The sequence below is a fragment of the Lolium perenne genome, chromosome 7, assembly GCF_019359855.2.
Source record: "Lolium perenne isolate Kyuss_39 chromosome 7, Kyuss_2.0, whole genome shotgun sequence".
Lineage (NCBI taxonomy): Eukaryota > Viridiplantae > Streptophyta > Magnoliopsida > Poales > Poaceae > Lolium > Lolium perenne.
In genome coordinates this window covers 65459022-65477048 of record NC_067250.2, presented here as the reverse complement: position 1 = coordinate 65477048, position 18027 = coordinate 65459022, and the positions used below count along the sequence as shown (strand labels likewise).

Below are 18027 nucleotides of genomic sequence, written 5' to 3'. Positions count from 1 at the left end.
TTTGAAGCAAACACAAGTATGATCCGGTACAACAAAACTTACATAAGAACATATTGCAAGCATTATAAAAGTCTACACTGTCTTCCTTGTTGTTCAAACCCTTACCAGAAAATATCTAGACTTTAGAGAGACCAATCATGCAAACCAATTTCAACAAGCTCTACGGTAGTTCTCCACTAATAGGTTTAAACTACATGGTGCATGAGCTTACACATGATCTATTTGAGAACAAAAATTGCCAAGTATAAAATTATTAAAGACATTATACCAATTACCACATGTAGCATTTTCTGTTTCCAACCATATAACAATTAACGAAGCAGTTTCAACCTTCGCCATGAACATTAAAGTAAAGCTAAGAACACCAGTGTTCATATGAACGAGCGGAGCGTGTCTCTCTCCCACACAAGCATGAATTTATTCAGAGAATGAAAATAACAAAACGAAAATAAAAGCACACAGACGCTCCAAGTAAAGTACATAAGATGTGACGGAATAAAAATATAGTTTCAATAGAAGAAACCTGATAAATTGTTGATGAAGAAGGGGATGCCTTGGGCATCCCCAAGCTTAGACGCTTGAGTCTTCTTGAAATATGCAGGGATGAACCACAGGGGCATCCCCAAGCTTAGACTTTTCACTCTTCTTAATCATATATCATCCTCCTCTCTTGACCCTTGAAAACTTCCTCCACACCAAACTCAAAACAAACTCATTAGAGGGTTAGTGCATAATCAAAAATTCACATGTTCAGAGGTGACACAATCATTCTTAACACTTCTGGACATTGCCCAAGGCTGCTGAAAGTTAATGGAACAAAGAAATCCATCCAACACAGCAAAAGAGGCAATGCGAAATAAAAGGCAGAATCTGTCAAAATAGAACAGTCCGGAAAGACGATTTTTTCTGGGGCACTAAACTTGCTCAGATGAGAAAACTCAAAACTAATGAAAGTTGCGTACATATCTGAGGATCACTCACGTAAATTGGCAGATTTTTCTGAGTTACCTACAGAGAACCCTGCCCAAATTCGTGACAGCAAGAAATCTGTTTCTGCGCAGGAATCCAAATCTAGTATCAACCTTTTATTAGAGACTTCACTTGGCACAACAATGCAATAAAATAAAGATAAGGAGAGGTTGCTATAGTAGTAACAACTTCCAAGACACGATAAAACAGTAGCAAAATAAAAACATGGGTTATCTCCCAAGAAGTGCTTTCTTTATAGCCATTAAGATGGGCTCAGTAATTTTAATGATGCACTCGCAAGAAATAAGAGTTGAAGCAAAAGAGAGCATCAAAAAGCAAATTCAAAACAAATTTAAGCCTAACCCACTTCCTATGAAAAGGAATCTTATAATGAATTCATGAAGGACAAAGTGACAAGCATAGGAAGATAAAACACGAGTAACTTCAAGATTCTCAACATAAAGAGGGGAAACTTAATATTATTAAGATGCATATAACTATGTTTCCCTCTCTCATAATAACTTTCAGTAGCATCATTGATGAAATCCACAATATACCCATCACTTAAAACATTCTTATCATGGTTCATATGCATAAAAGTATCATTAATTTTGGCATTAGAAGAGTTCTTCTCATTAATAGTAATTGGAGCAAGATTATTATCAAGAATTTGAACATGGTAAACAAGTTGCATACTAAGGGAATTGTTTTTGGCAATCCAATCATAACTATGACAAGTTTCATAAGGATAGTTATTACCTATATCATAGCATTCTTTATAATAATCATCAAAGGTCGGAGGCATAGTGTCATCATAAGAAATAGAATAGTTATCTTTCACAGTATGTTCATCTGTGACCATACCATCATTGTTACTAGAAGGATATGTATCAAACATATAATGATCAGTAGCAAAAGGATTTTCAAACACCTCATCCCCAAGCTTAGAGCTTTCTATATCATTATGGGAGGAAGCATGGATAGTACTGATACTATGGCAATTATTAACATCATCATTTTCAGAATTAGTTTCCCAGAGATTTTCAATATCAAAAGTAGTGTGCTCTTTCAAATAATGATCACTAATGTAGGTAAAGGGCATAAGAAGATCATTGTACTCAGATTCATTATCATAATAATCATTAGGAGCAGCATACTTACGGTTACCTATCGTTATCTTATACACGCAGGGATATGCCGTTACCTCTTTCTCTTTATTCCTTTTCTTCTTCTTCTCTTCCTTCTCCTCGTTACCTTCTTTAGGAGGAAGAGGCTTGAAGGGAGGCTTCTCCACATAACCTGATTTATTTCCAGAAACAATAGAAGAAACTTGGGAGGATTCCTCCTTTTCATTAATAAGTTCAAAACACACAGCGGTCCTATCATATTTTGGCAAAGTGTCATCTTCTAAAATATTTTGTATGTAAGTATTTGTATGGCAATTATCAATGCAATAAGAAAAACACCCATGCAGGACATCATCAATATCAAGATCACTCATATGTAACAAAGAGATTTTTCTTGATAACTCTTCACACCACAAAAATAAAGTAAGTTCATCATGCTGATTAGGAGTAATTTCATAATCACAATACAAATTTGCAGCACTCATGGGGTTCGAATTATCATTGGAGGAGCATTGGAAATTAAAATGATCCACTCTATGGCAAAGTTCACAAATAAAAGGATAGATGGCACAAACTTTTTTACCAAGATCATCTAGAGCCCTAGACCACTTTCTAGTTTTTTCATTCATATGATGGATACAATATTCATCTTCGATTTGAATAATTCCACAGGGTCTATGCATTCCACAAAAATTAACATGCTTATAAGAAATAGCATTTTCAGAAGTTTGGGCATGTTCAAAAATTAATTGCAATCATTAACAACAATTCCATTTTCCATGCAAGTGTCTTTAAAAGGTTCATGATACTTATCAAAATTCTTCCTAGGCAATTCAAAATGAGAGGCAAAAGCTTTATAAAGATTTGCAGCAACTTGAGAGTCAAGACCATAAGTATCACTCATATTTCGAAATTTACCAGTATCCATAAAAGTTTCAATGCATTCATAATCATAATTTATACCTGACTCTCTACCTTTGTCGTTCTCCCAATCTTCAGTATTCTCCTGAATCCGATCAAGAAGATCCCATCTAGCTTCAACCTCCTTGCTTGTGAAAGATCCCTCCAAACATGCATCTAGATAGTCCTTGTGATGTCCTGAAAGCCTTGCATAAAAATTATTAATAATAACATTACGGGGGAGCTCATGAATGGGACATTTGAGCATTAGTGACTTCAATCTCCCCCATGCTTGGGAAATACTCTCTCCATCACGAGGATAAAAGTTATAAATGCAATTCCTATCAATATGCACTTCATGAGGAGGATAAAATTTAGAATAAAAGAGAGATACAATTTCCTCCCAACCAAGAGAATGACTATTCTTCAGCAATTTATACCAATGTGCCGCTTTACCGGCAATGAAATAGAGAATAGTTTCTTCCTCACTTCATCCATAGAGATACCTGCACACTTGAATAACCCGCATAATTCATGCAAAAACAGTAAATGATCTCCAGGATGGACAGTTCCATCCCCTTCATAGCGGTTATCCATAACACGTTCAATAATTTTCGTGGGTATCTTGAAAGCAGTACTTGCAGTAGGTGGATTTAAAATATCACAAGCATCATTAGAGTTATCGCATATGGGAGATAAAGTATTATCAGAGTAAATTTTCTCCCCTAAAGATGGGAAGCTAAAAAGATCATAAAAACTAGCTTCCCCAAGCTTAGACTTCTCCATAGCATTAGCAGTAATTGCGTTCATACTAATAACATTGCTACTAGTATGCAAATAAGGTTCCATAGGTTTTTTAATTTCCGCGTCACACAATTCATGTCTTAACTCAGGAAATAGATTAAAAAGCTCACTAAATTTTTTGTTGTTTTCCATTATGCCTAACTAGTGAAAAATAAAAACAAGAAACAAAAAGATGCAATTGCAGGATCTAAAGGAAATAGCTTCGAGCACTCACACACCGGCAACAGTGCTAGGAAATAGCTTAGTAGTCGGAGGATGTGAATACCTTTTACCTTACCTCCCCGGCAACGGCGCCAGAAAATAGCTTGATGTCTACTCACGCTTCTTTTCATGTAGACAGTGTTGGGCCTCCAAGAGCAGAGGTTTGTAGAACAACAGCAAGTTTTCCCTTAAGTGGATCACCCAAGGTTTATCGAACTCAGGGAGGAAGAGGTCAAAGATATCCCTTTCAAGCAACCCTGCAATCACGATACAAGAAGTCTCTTGTGTCCCCAACACACCTAATACACTTGTCAGATGTATAGGTGCACTAGTTCGGCGAAGAGATAGTGAAATACAAGTAATATGGATGAATATGAGTGGTAATAGCAATCTGAAATAAATATGGCAGCGAGTAAACATGCAACAGAACAGTAAATAAACGGAGATTTGATGCTTGGAAACAAGGCCTAGGGATCATACTTTCACTAGTGGACACTCTCAACATTGATCACATAATAAAACCACTCTACACTCTCTTGTTGGATGACAAACACCATTAATTGTGTAGGGCTACAAGAGCACCTCAATGCCGGAGTTAACAAGCTCCACAACATTCGATGTTCATATTTAAGTAACCTTAGAGTGCATGATAGACCAACGCAATTATACCGAGTACTAACATAGCATGCACACCATCACCGTCAGGCTATGAAAGGCGGAATAGATCACATCAATACTATCATAGTAATAGTTAACTTCATAATCTACAAGAGATCACAATCATAACTTATACCAAGTACTACATGATGCACACACTGTCAACATTACATCATGGAGGAGGAATAGACTACTTTAATAACATCACTAGAGTAGCACATAGATGATATTCAACTAGATCACAAAGAGAGAGATTAACCACATAGCTACGGTAGAGCCCTCAGCCTCGGGGGAGAACTACTCCCTCCTCATCATGGTAGACAGCGATGGCGATGAAGATGGCGGTGGTATCGATGGAGATGCCTTCCGGGGGCACTTCCCCGTCCCGGCAGAGTGCCGGAACAGAGACTTCTGTCCCCCGAATTGGAGTTTCGCGATGGCGGCGGCTCTGGAAGGTTTTCTGGAGTTTCGTCAATCCGTGGCTTATTCCCCTCGAAGTTTTAGGTCACGACGACTTATATAGGCGAAGAAATGGAGTCGGAAGGGGTCTGGGGGCTCCACACACCAGGGGGGCGCCCCCCTCTGGCCGCGCCGCCACCACGTGTGGGGGCCCTGGGCCTCCCCTCTGGTCCATCTTCGGTGTTCTGGAAGCTTCGTGGAAATATAAGATCATGGGCCTTGATTTCGTCCAATTCCGAGAATATTTCCTGTGTAAGATTTCTGAAACCAAAAACAGCAGAAAACAGGAACTGGCACTTCGGCATCTTGTTAATAGGTTAGTTCCGGAAAATGCATAAAATCATCATAAAGTGTGTATAAAACATGTGAGTATCATCATAAAAGTAGCATGGAACATAAGAAATTATAGATACGTTTGAGACGTATCAGGTACCGCTCAAGTACCGTAACACGTTACGGCAGTACCGCTGTGGTACCGCTCCGGTACCGCTTCGAGTCCAGTAAGGTTTGGACCCTGTTGCGGTACCTCGAGCGGTACCGCAAGCGGTAGTACCGCTATGTGTCCACGTGGACAAGTTCTGTGGGGATTGATGACCCACAAGTATAGGGGATCGCGATAGTCTTCGAGGGTAGTATAACCCAAATTTATTGATTCGACACAAGGGGAGGTAAAGAATACTTGTAAGCCTTAACAACTGAGTTGTCAATTCAGCTGCACCTGGAAAAGCACTAGTAACAGGGGTGATGTAAAAGTAGCAGTAATATGAGAGCAGTAGTAACAAGAATAACACAGCAGTAATAGCAATATGAGAGCAATGGCACCGGAAAATAGTTGATACTACTTCCAATGACATGTAGAACGAGTATATGATGATGAAAGATGGACCGGGGTTCCCAGCGATCTACACTAGTGGTAACTCTCCAATAAGTGACAAGTGTTGGGTGAACAAATTACAGTTGGGCAATTGATAGGAATCAAAGCATTAAGACAGAACATCCAGATTATTAATTATGTAGGCATGTTTTCCAATTATAGTCGTACGTGCTCGCAATGAGAAACTTGCACAACATCTTTTGTCCTACCAGCCGGTGGCAGCCGGGCCTCAAGGGAAACTACTGGATATTAAGGTACTCCTTTTAATAGAGTACCGGAGCAAAGCATTAACACTCCGTGAAAACATGTGATCCTCACATCACTACCATCCCCTCCGGTTGTCCCGATTTCTGTCACTTCGGGGCCATTGGTTCCGGACAGTGACATGTGCATACAACTTGTAGATACAATCTAAGCAATAAGTATAGAGCTCAAATCTAAGATCATGCCACTCGGGCCCTAGTGACAAGCATTAAGCATAACAAGATTGCAGCAACAATAACTTCACAAACTTTATAGATAGACTAATCATAATGTATCATCCATCGGATCCCAACAAACACAACACCGATTACATCAGATGAATCTCAATCATGTAAGGCAGCTCATGAGATCATTGTATTGAAGTACATGGAGGAGAGTATACCAACTAGCTACTGCTAGAACCCGTAGTCCATGGGGGAACTACTCACGGAGCATGATGGAGGCGGTGGCGTCGATGGAGATGGCTTCCGGGGGCACTTCCCCGTCCCGGCAGGGTGCCGGAACAGAGACTTCTATCCCCCGAATTGGAGTTTCGCGATGGCGGCGGCGCCCCTGGAGTCTTTCTGGAGTTTCGTCAATTGGTACTGCGTTTTTAGGTCGAAAGGGATTTTATAGGCGAAGAGGCGGCACAGGGGGGTGCCTGGGGGCTCCACACCATAGGGTGGCGCGGGCCCAGGCCAGGCCACGCCGCCTTATGGTCTGGTGGCCCTCTGGCCCCTCTCCGACTCTTCTTCGGTGTTCTGGAGCCTTCCGGGAAAAATAGGAGGTTTGGCGTTGATTTCGTCCAATTCCGAGAATATTGCCCGAACAGCCTTTCTGGAACCAAAAACAGCAGAAAACAGAAGGCACTGTGGCATCTTGTTAATAGGTTAGTTCCGGAAAACGCATAAAAACATTATAAAGTGCAAGCAAAACATGTAAGTATTGTCATAAAACAAGCATGGAACGACAGAAATTATGGATACGTCGGGGACGTATCAGGGATTCAAACTCAGAGCGGTAGTACCGCTTCCCAGAAGCGGTAGTACCGCTTAGGCAAAAACAACACATAACGGTTGGATTTGGAGGGACCTATAAAAAGGCCCCTTCTTCTCCAGCCCGATTTAGCTCTTCTCTCTCTCTCTCATCCATTGTTGCTGAGCTCAAAGTGAGGGGATCTCCCCAACCATCCAACCAATCTTGCCCATACTTTGAGGAGTGGTGGAGGAGACCCCAATCTATCATTCTACCGGAAGAAAGTTTGCCAATTCGTGGTACTCCTTAGTGGATCTTGGTGGTAGAGTTCCTATGGTGGAACATTGGAGATGTGCAGCTATGGAAGCTAGCTTGGTGATGTACTAGCTCCATAGGGTGTTGGAAGCATCCTTGTGTGTGGAGCTCACCCCAACCATGTGAAGGAATCACCGCCGCGACCGGTGCCTTAGTGGAGAAGGGGGAGCACCTTCGTGGAGCTGTCTCGAGGAAGAAGGTGAGGCCTTCCTTCGTGGTGTGGCCGTCTAGTCTCTTGTGTGAGACTAGCACCTCCTCAACGCAGACGTACTTCCAATTGTGGAAGGAACTGCGGTAAACAAACCTCGCCTCGTCTCCGCGCCCTCCGGTTGTCTCGCTCCTTACTCTTACTATCTTGTTGATTCCTTTACTTGTTGCACTTGTCCTAGGATCATCGTAGGAACACCGCTATCGCTAAAGCTATCACCTTTACCTTCCGTTGCGCTAAAACTTGAAAAAGGCTAAAACTTGTCGTAGCGCCATTCACCCCCCCTCTTGTTCGCTACGATCCATTCATCGGGGCATGAGGAGGAGGCCCCCCAGGATCTCGGATTCTCGTTGGATCGAGGTGTGGCATGTCCAGTCAAGCGATTTAGGGACAGTTGATGAAGAGTTTGAAGATGACAGCTTCAGCCCCGTCACACGCTGCATCCATGCCCCTCGTCGGCATCTCCTCAGGCCTGGGGCCAGCGACCCTCGAGTCGTTCTCTGCATGCATGAGCTTGCTTCGTCGTGGTCATCGCCATAGGTCTGTGATGGCGGCCGCTCCTCCAACCGGTCATTGCTCTTTTGATGGGCTGCTCTGCGACCCTTTCGTGTTGGTCGAAGGACTCGGGTACTTGTCGGTTCCGCCAGTTGCCTCGGGTGGTGCTGACGAGGTGCCCCTTCGTTCTTATGATGCACCGTCAGCCTCGAGCTTGCTTTGGGTTTCTTCATTGGTCTCCGACAGCGATGACGACATCGATGAAGAGTTGGTTGCGCAGTCACCCTTGGCCTGCAGCAAAGGCGTCGTTTCCGTCTCAGTTTGTGGCACCACTGATGATGTCTCCACCAACGGTGTTGTCCTTGATGTGCAAGCGCCAGCAGAGCCCTGCGATAGCCTCTTTGTTGTTGACACCCTTGGCGACCAGGATGGCTGGGTGCATGTGGGTCGGGGCAAACGCCATGTCCGCGAGCCATCAGCTTTGCTTCAGAATGAAGGCCTCGAGCGTAGTCTCTCTTTCAAGCGTTGGGCTCGTGGGAGATGTTTTCGGTGCCTCGAGCGTGACCACCATGTCAACACATGCAGTGCGCCCTTCAGATGCATCCGATGCCGTCGTCCTGGTCATCGGGAGCGCTTCTGCCGTGCACGCTTTCCCGCCGCTCGTTCTCGCTCTCCGGATACTCGTGCTCGTTCTCCGGCACGTGCTCCCTTTCAGCGGAGCCGCTCTCCGCCCGCTCAGCCTTGTCGTTCCTCGCCACCCCGGAGTTGGGTCGAGGTCGTGTGCCACTCGTCGTCTCCTGCAACATCGCCGCCAATGCCCTCTCCACGGTGTTGTGAGGAGTTCAATGTCAACGCCAGTTTGGACTCCCGCTTTCAGCGCGAGGTTTCCTTGCTGCGCATGGAGCTCACCCAGTTGGTTGCTACGCGCATCGAGGAGGCGACTCGCCCCCTCCGTGAGGAGGTGGCAAGTCTCAAGTTGTTGTTGGCACATGTTGGTGATTCTTTGGAGCCGACGGAGGCATGTTCTTCAGGTGGACATGAGCTCGCCACCGTGAAGGTTTCACTTGCACTTGGCTCCACTGAGGAGAAGTCATTTGTTGTTGAGGAAGAATATCTCTACAGCTGTTTCTCTCCTCGTGGCAGCCCCAGCCAGTCAATGCAACCTGTTGTGTCGGCTGCCTCGGAGAGCGAGGGAATAAATGAGACCTTGGCTCCGGTGTTGCAGATCACGCCAGAGCGATATGAGTTGTGTGGTGATTCTCCTGCGGTGCTTCCGCTGGTGTTATGCTCTTTGGAGACCTTGGAGGTGGCCATGACACCCCCGCCACCACAGTTGGAGCCTTGCCAGTCTCTCACCTCTTTGGACTGTGGAGTAGTGTTGGCGCCTAGTTCTGAGGCTCTTTTTGCAAAAGAGCTTTGCGGCTTGCTCGCTAGTTTGGAGGCGGCTAGCCCTGGATATGGCAAGGACATTGACTGCGTCTTGGCGGGAAAGGCCTCGGAGGATATGATCAGGAGGGTGGAGAAGTCTCTCAGGAAAGTATCTATCAGGAGCATAAGAAGGAAGAGAGCCGGTTGATTAGTTGTTGGACTCTTTTTGGTTGTCATGTCCTTTTAGTGGCTCTTCTTTGCGACGTTGTACTTTTAGGTGTCGGTTGTAGTTGGTTTAGAGGTTGCTTTGTTTTGATGTTGTTCTCTTGTGGGTGTCATGTTGGTATGGGTTTGGCCCTATTGTTGTAGGTTTTCGCTCGGTTTTCTCCTAAAAATCGAGCAACTTCTTCTTAATTAATAGATGAGGCAAAGCTTTTGCCTCCGTTTCAAAAAAAATAAAAATATAATACACAGCCAAGACCTCCCCCACATATAGAGAACTTGTTCTGAAAATGTTGCGTTTGAAGTTTGCAACCCTTGGAGAACAGCTGATTTATTCAAAACTACAAGACTGACTCCAGTACAAAATCAGTGAGATCAGAGGCATCAAATTCCTAACAGCTATCTAGAACTAACAACATCCAGGAATGTTGGCACTTCTCCGATGTTGGAAACATTCAGTAGTATTCAGAATTGCAATTTTGTTTTTTACTCTCAACCTGAATCTTGCTACCACGTATTATAGAGATAGCACCCATGTGAGTGCTACAAAGTAAAGGAAAGAGGAATGAGAGATAAGAAACAAACCGCACAACCGAATTAATGATCAATGGACAGTTTCATTTCCAAGCAAAATCTACAGCCAGCTACTTCACCATGTTTTTGCTTCAACAAGTTATCATTAGTCCTCAGTGTAGTATGCGTACCAACCAAATAAAGATAAATCATCTTGGGAAGGATAACAGTTACCAAGATAATCCATCAGACAAAGATGGATTCAGATGGGTAAAGTATCACCACTACTATATGTTTACAGAGGTGATAGCTTCATTAAGACAAAAAAAGTAAAGCCGACAGTTTCCTTGGGCTCAAACCATGTACTCACAAGGCCATCAGAGAAGGCTATTCTGATATAGTTGTGTTTGTCTAAGCTCATTCACAGTCTAAACTTTGCTCTAATGGTCATGGCCTTTTAGTTTCAGTACAAAACACAAAGAGGTCCAACAAGTGAATAGCAAGAGAAGCATCCCAAAACCACTGGTCCTCCTAAGCCTTACTTTACAAAAACAATCCAATCCCAACCAAATTTAACCAACTGAGCAGCCATGACCGGTTCAATGGTCACTGCTAGCTAGAGAGCAGTACAGAATAATAATCTGTCACCGCGGTCGACATGCCTCCACCCCTGATTAGTAGTAACGCAGGAGTACATGAAGTAACTACTTTTAAAATCAGCAAGTAAGTACAAAGATGGTGAGAGGCCATGCATGTGCCAATTGCACTAGCATGGCACCCAGAGCTTCTTGCATACAACTCATCATTTGGTCGGTTCTCAACACTACATCTGGAAGGAATCAGGGGGATTACATGGAAAAATACAATCTGAGAACACATGTCTACTTGTGAATTCCATGTGGCGGTGAGTGATCAATCTTATTTAGCTATTGGGCACAGCTTAGGGCAGCATCACCTCTAGAGCAGAAGGTCCTCTGTGATGTACCTGACAGCCACAACAAACAGGGTAACTTCCAGAGAGAGAAGCCTGTACCAGTCATTTGGCTGCAGCCTTCAGCTTTTTAAACGAAGCCATGAAATTTGGAAACCAAATTTGCCAAATATTGATAGGTAACTCGGGATACAATATGGTTAGGTTATCGTGTACATGGTTCAACCATCCTCTGGTGAATCAGTACGCACGCCTATAGGAAACTGGGGATACAGTAATGATTTGTGAAAGTAATCTGCCATAAGCCATAAGACGGTTGTCAACTCACCGCCACTGCTCAGCTTCTTGGCATGGGATTCCCTGCTGCATCTATTGGCAGTGTAGACTAGAAAGTCCATCCACACATGTAGGAGCAGGTCCAGCATGGCCTTGCTGCCTTTCTCCTTTTCTTGTTTGAGTAGTTCTTTAGCAACCCAGTTAGCATAGCAGAGGCGAGGAACATCTGTGCTATACTCTGGCTTCTCGCTGTAGAGGATGACGGCAAGCTCATCTCTTTGCAACAGTCGAGAAGTATTTGGGTCGTCACGCCAGAGGAATAATTCCTTCATCATAGTACGGATCTTCCTGTTTGGATGACTGTGACTTGAGGACTCAACCTTACACCACATGTCGACCAAGTTCTCGCACGTCTGTTGATACAGCCTCGTCTGAGCAAGGCCGGGTAACATCTCAGGCCGCTCAACGAGGAGGAACATCATGTAATTAGACAGTATCCTAATGGTCTTCACCAGTTTCTCCTGCGCGGATCCATAATCTGCCTTCGCTCGACTGCTTTTGGCAAGGAAGACATCAGTGCCAATGTGCCAGATGACGATTCCCTCTTGCAGCTCAATGCCAAGGTAGCCTTTGAAATTATCATAACAACGATGAACCTCCAATGCCTGTACCCCCCAATTCTGCCTGAGCACCCCTTGCGTGTTCACTTTGTTTTTCCTGGGCAATTGTTCTATGTACCAGTGCAGCCACAGCCTAAGCTCATCTGAAATCTGAATGGTCCCTGAGTAATGCTTGCTGTTCCACCACTCCTTTAGTCCCACCATCTTTGCTAGTTTACCGAGAACTGGACTGAAGGCTGTGTCTTGGCGGCTGCAAAAATGCAGCATGTTGTACTGCCCCATTTCACCGGACCACCTCCTTGCATGGCCAGCAACTTGTCTTCGCGTGATCTTCTTGACAAGCTGACGAAGCTGATTCCACCTTCCCGTGCACAGAACAGCATAACGGAACCAGCTCCAACGTGTGGTGCACAAGAAGCTGTATGTCCAACTCGACCCTAGGGCCATCAACAATGATGCCATCTCCAGTAGGAAGGCCCCAGCCAGCAAGGTGTATGTGATAGCAATGTCAGTTCTTCTGTGCCCATCTTTGACACTGAAGTGGAAAAGCAGGAAGGCGGCGACAGTGGCAAGTGGCGAGACAAGACGGATGCAGTAGCCACGCCATGTATGGATCACAGCTGCCTTGGTGTACAAGATGTCATACAACAGAGAGAGCTCCACCTCCATTAATGTCCACATACCCTTGTAGCCTTCATTTATGATGTCCCTAAGCATCTCGCCTCCATGGTTTTCTGAATCCTTTTCGATCCAAGAATCAACTATGGCACCCTTGCATATATGAAACACGGAGTGAGCACGGCGCACATAGAGTTCTTCCTCATTGGCAGCCCCCTCTCTGAACCCTTGATCCAGAGCATGGAACTCGTGATGTTTGGCATCTGGTCCCCTCTTGAGAGAGCTCCGGATGGTACCCATGTTCCCGCACCTGAGCGCCCATGTCCTCTCCACATACTTGACAACACCAATGGCGAACATGAGGACAGAAGCCAGCATAACATAGAACCCATTGTCAGCGATGCGTTTGTAGAGGACATAGCCAGCTCCGAGGACCTGCACGACGAGGATCTGCAGGTGTCGCAGCCAGAGCTGGTTGTCCTGGAGGGCATACGCAGTTATGCAGTCCGGGCCACCAAGGTGCATCAGGAGGAATGGAGCCCAGAATGCGACTAGCTCCCCTTGCTTGCGCTCTTTGCTGATAGTGCCAAGGGAGAGATGGCCAAGGGCGTATATTGCGGTGGAGTCAGCCAGCAGGTACGCCAGCCAGAGCAAGATCCTCAGCACAGGGTTGACTCCACGTCGACGGATCCCGGCGAAGAAAAAGAGGACAACCTGCAGTGCGAAGCTGAGGAGCACAAGGATCTGGATGGACCAGTGATTCCAAAGATCCAGTGGCCCTGCAGCCATAGCTTCAGCCTACAATGACCCTGTTTCGCAAATGCACATGCATAACTAAGTCAGCTGAAAAACACAATTAGCTTACTCCATTGTTCATAATTCAGAATTGATGGTGTATGCATTCATAAATACCTGGTAGTAATGTTGCAGACATAGAGCAGGTTCAGTATCAGTCAGGAGAGCAAGATGAGGAGGCAATGAACAAGAGACCGAGACGGAACACTGATACTTGACTCCCAGACAATAACTTGACTCTAACTGGTTTGATAAGGTTGCTAACAACTATATCAATGAATCATCAACCATACTATAGGCTTTAGCACACCCTAAGTAGTAAGTACTGACCGTGCAAGCATACAAACTGCATTGAATCAACCAACAATACTATATATGCCCATCTCTATGGTTCTACCAACACTACAGTTAGAGACCATGTGACACCGGTGGCCAGAGTTGGCTCCATGAATGAATGACACTATACAACCAGCAAGAATTCCCTAGCCAGAACCTTTTTGGGTCTTCTATATCTACAGAAAAGGACAAGGAAGCTACTATGTGAACTGCTCAAGTTGCCATGCTAGTTTTGGTAAAGGTGGCAAACTAAAGAAACTGGCCTGAATCTAACAAGGAAACAAGAATGACATACACTGACAGCACGCAGTGCACAAGCACGATTGCATAATAGTTGCAGGCCATGTGATCGACAGCGGACGGGCGGAAGCTAGCTGGGCACGCACGGTTCATGATTCTGCTTAAGAAAACATTCGGGGATTGATTGTGAAATTGCAGAAGTTGGGAAACGGGGACAAGTTGAGAACTTTCAGATTCAGGTACCGAAATCTCCACCACTGTGCGCATGATGAGGCTCCGGCGGTGGGCGTGCCGGTTCACTGAAAAGAGGCGCTTCTTAGTAGTAGCGTGGGTCAGCCTACGCGCTGCACTCCGACGACGACCGCCGTTGGCGAGCATAGGTGAGGCAGTGGCAAACATTAGCACAGGTGGAAGAAAAACCTACTGATTCCCCATTTTGGAAGGGCCTCATGAGAGTGAAAAGTGATTTTTTCGCCAGGGGTTATTTTAAAGTGGGAGACGGATCTTCGGTCCGATTTTGGGAGGATGTCTGGTTAGGAGACACCTCTTTAGCACTCAGATATCCGAGTTTGTATAACATTGTACAACGAAAGAATGTGTTAGTGTCTACTGTGTTAGCTCAAGCACCTCTTAATATTACCTTCAGGCGGACTTTAAATGAACATAAATGGAACCTTTGGATCACTCTTTGTCAACAACTCATGGGAGTACAGTTGACGAATAGCCCTGATAATTTTGTCTGGAGGCTTAATGATTCGGGCATCTTTACAGTCAAATCTATGTATCTTGACCTAATGAATGGACATAGCATAGGCTTACGGAAAAATTTGTGGAAGTTGAAAATTCCATTAAAAATTAAAATATTCATGTGGTTTCTTAATAATAAAGTTTTGCTTACTAAAGATAATCTGGCCAAAAGAAATTGGAATGGGTGTCAAAAGTGTTGTTTCTGTAATGAACTAGAAACTATACATCATTTATTTTTAGCATGTCCATTTGCCAAAATTGTTTGGCGTATGGTATACTTAACTTTCAATTTACCCCCACCTGCCAATATTACTAATATGTTTGGAAACTGGCTTAATGGGGTAAAGAAATTAGAAAAGGCCAGAATTAGGATCGGCATATCTGCTATATGTTGGTCTATTTGGACGAGTCGGAATGACATAATTTTTAATAAAAAAAAGGGAACTAATTTTTTGCAGGTTATCCGACGTGCGGCGTACTGGATTCAACAATGGGCTTTACTTCTCCCGGAGGATCAGCGGGAGACTATGGTTACTGGATGCAACCGTCTGCTAACGGTTACTCAGGACTTCTTTTTCCCGCTCTTTGGGTGGCGACACACTAGTAGGCTACAAAATGGATAATAATATGTTGTTCTCCATTTTTCGTTGGTTGGTGCATGTACCGACCCTCTCTGATCCGTGATGTAAGAATTTGATTTGGTGCACTTTGGAGATACTTTAATAAAGAAAGCTGTGTGCATCATATTGATGCAGAGGCTGGGCTTTGCCCCATTTCGAAAAAAAAAGGTGATGCAGTGGCTACATGCCCCCCGTAGCAGAAGAAATATGGCCGGCGAGTTTCCGTGGCCGCAGCAATGAGCGGCTCGCCTTGCGGCCTCGAACCTCGAGCAAGAGCATCTCGTGGTTCGAGGAGGGAGATTGCCATTGCGGCCGGCGGCTTTTTTGTGGGGGAGAGGCCATTGCCGCTTGGGAAGAACGAACTAGATTGGGATCGATTCTTGACGGGGCGCTGTCCACTGGGTCCACTCAAACAATTATATGTACGGAAATTCCTTTCTAAAAGGAAAAATATATTATTTTTACGTAAATTTTTAAAATGACCTAAGATTGCCCCGTTTCAAGAATACCATAAAGATAGTACTCCGTATTTGTTTCTCAAAATAAAAAAAATACAGTATTTGTTCCATGAAATGCCTTCAGAAAAGTGTTGCCGCTCCGAAAATAATATTTTTAAAAAATATTTTTTAAATCAACATTTTAAAGTTTCGAAAAAATATATATGTAGATATTCATGACGTCTACATATGTTAAAAAATAATGTGAAATATTGTGTATTCTAGGTTGTGTAAAAATGATAAAATTTTCAATTCTAGGGTACTGTATTAAATGAAAATTTGAAAACCACCAAATTTATTAGTATTTGTTATTTTTGTGTAGGCTGGAATGCAAACTATGTTGCATTGATATTTTTCAAGACCGTACAATACATCATTTTCAATCTATATGATATTATTACATTTTTAAAAGCTTCATATTATCCATTTAAACAAAATCAAATATAGGCTCCATGGAGCAAGTCATGCGAAGCCATTTTTTGGACCACGCCACCACTAGCTGGCTACCGGTGGCATGCCAGAAAGCACAGCTCGGCGGTTTGCATCTACCTAGCCACGCGCTGGCTTCGCATACTCTCTCAGTAGGAATTTAACATGGCCCCGCATTTTAATTTGTGTCTTAAAGTTAAGACGAGGGTATGGAAATCTACACATATTTATCTTTCAGGTATATTTCACCAGGGATTTATAAATAGTTAGCAACAGATCTTTCTTTTTTTAGGAGAGCTGCGGAGCTACTACTTTTCTTTCATTCCATTTATCTATGTATGCTTGAGTGAATGCCGTATAGATAGAAGAGAATTTGTCCAAATGCATGCACAAAATAGAATGGTTCTTGTGTATGAAAACAATATTCGAGTATATATGAAAAAATGTTCATCAATACAAATATATATTTGCTCTAGATATACAAAATCTTTGCATATAAGAAAGAATATCTGTGTATATGAAAAATTATCACCTATAAAAAATAAATGTTTGCCTAGGAATAAAATGTTCGTCTATACCATAATAATTGTTTTTAATCAATATTCATGTACTTTTAAACTAATGTTTACAAACATATTTCTAAAAAAATATTTCTAGATTAATGTTTCTATTAATATAAATAATGTTAATATTTATGATAACAAAATTTTAGTATACATCAAACATTGTGTTCATATGTAAACAAAATTGTGCATGTATCCGTCAAGGAATTGAACAGCTAAAACCAGAAAGAAACCAACATATAGTTGGATGGTTAAGAGAGTAGTAGTATCCCAACCCATCAGAGTTCAAACTCTAGGTTTAACACTTCTGTGTCTCATAGAGGAAGAATATTCTTTCGGTGGAGGCCGATGTTCATGTTGATAGGGTGCTTATGGAGGTAGGATGTGAGTGCACGTGTTAATAGAGATAAATGTATGTACGTCTGTGTTTTGCAAAGAATAATATATAAAAAAAAGAAACTAGAGAAGAAAACAACATACTCCCTCCGATTCATATTACTTGACTCTAATATAGATGTATCTAGACACATTTTAGTTATAGACACATCTATTTTAACTTCAAATAATATGAATCGAAGGGGATACTTTATTAATGGGCTCAACTCGATACTCGATAGTGTAGACATATATGATATACCCGGAGCTAGCGCTAGACCGACAAATTATGTGTACATTTTTCCTTTTCCTTTTTGTTTCTTACATTCCTATTCTATTTTTTTCTAGTATTTTGTTTCAAGATTCATTCGCCCCGTGTAGGCGAGACGTCCTTTCACGTCATGTCCACACCATTTTATTTAATCTTATCCCTTCATACATTTTTTTATTTTACTTTATACATCCTCTATCCCAATTTAGGTAGTTCATATGCTTTTTGAGATCTAATTTTGTCGATGGATTTGACCGACGAAACATGCCAGCATGTTATATCATTGAATTCATATTCTAATGTAGTAATTAGTGGTATAATTTTATAATAAGTGACATATGTTTTATTGGTTAAATTAGTGGTCAAATTTGAAACACAA

The 18027-nt window shown here is 43.0% G+C and overlaps 1 protein-coding gene across 1 annotated transcript; it reads right to left on the bottom strand.

The window, feature by feature from the left end:
- Nucleotides 1-11026: 11026 nt before the first annotated feature.
- LOC127317237 (uncharacterized) lies at nucleotides 11027-14533 on the bottom strand. Its single transcript, XM_051347762.1, has 3 exons — nucleotides 14390-14533; nucleotides 13688-14303; nucleotides 11027-13584 (listed from the first exon to the last, which is right to left on the bottom strand). The coding sequence occupies exon 3, from the start codon at nucleotides 13562-13564 to the stop codon at nucleotides 11483-11485; it is 2082 nt and encodes a 693-aa protein (XP_051203722.1). The 5' UTR covers nucleotides 13565-13584; nucleotides 13688-14303; nucleotides 14390-14533; the 3' UTR covers nucleotides 11027-11482.
- Nucleotides 14534-18027: the final 3494 nt, after the last annotated feature.

Excerpts from the sequence above, each read along its gene's own strand:
- LOC127317237 (XM_051347762.1), bottom strand. The coding sequence starts at position 13,564 with ATGGCTGCAGGGCCACTGGATCTTTGGAATCACTGGTCCATCCAGATC.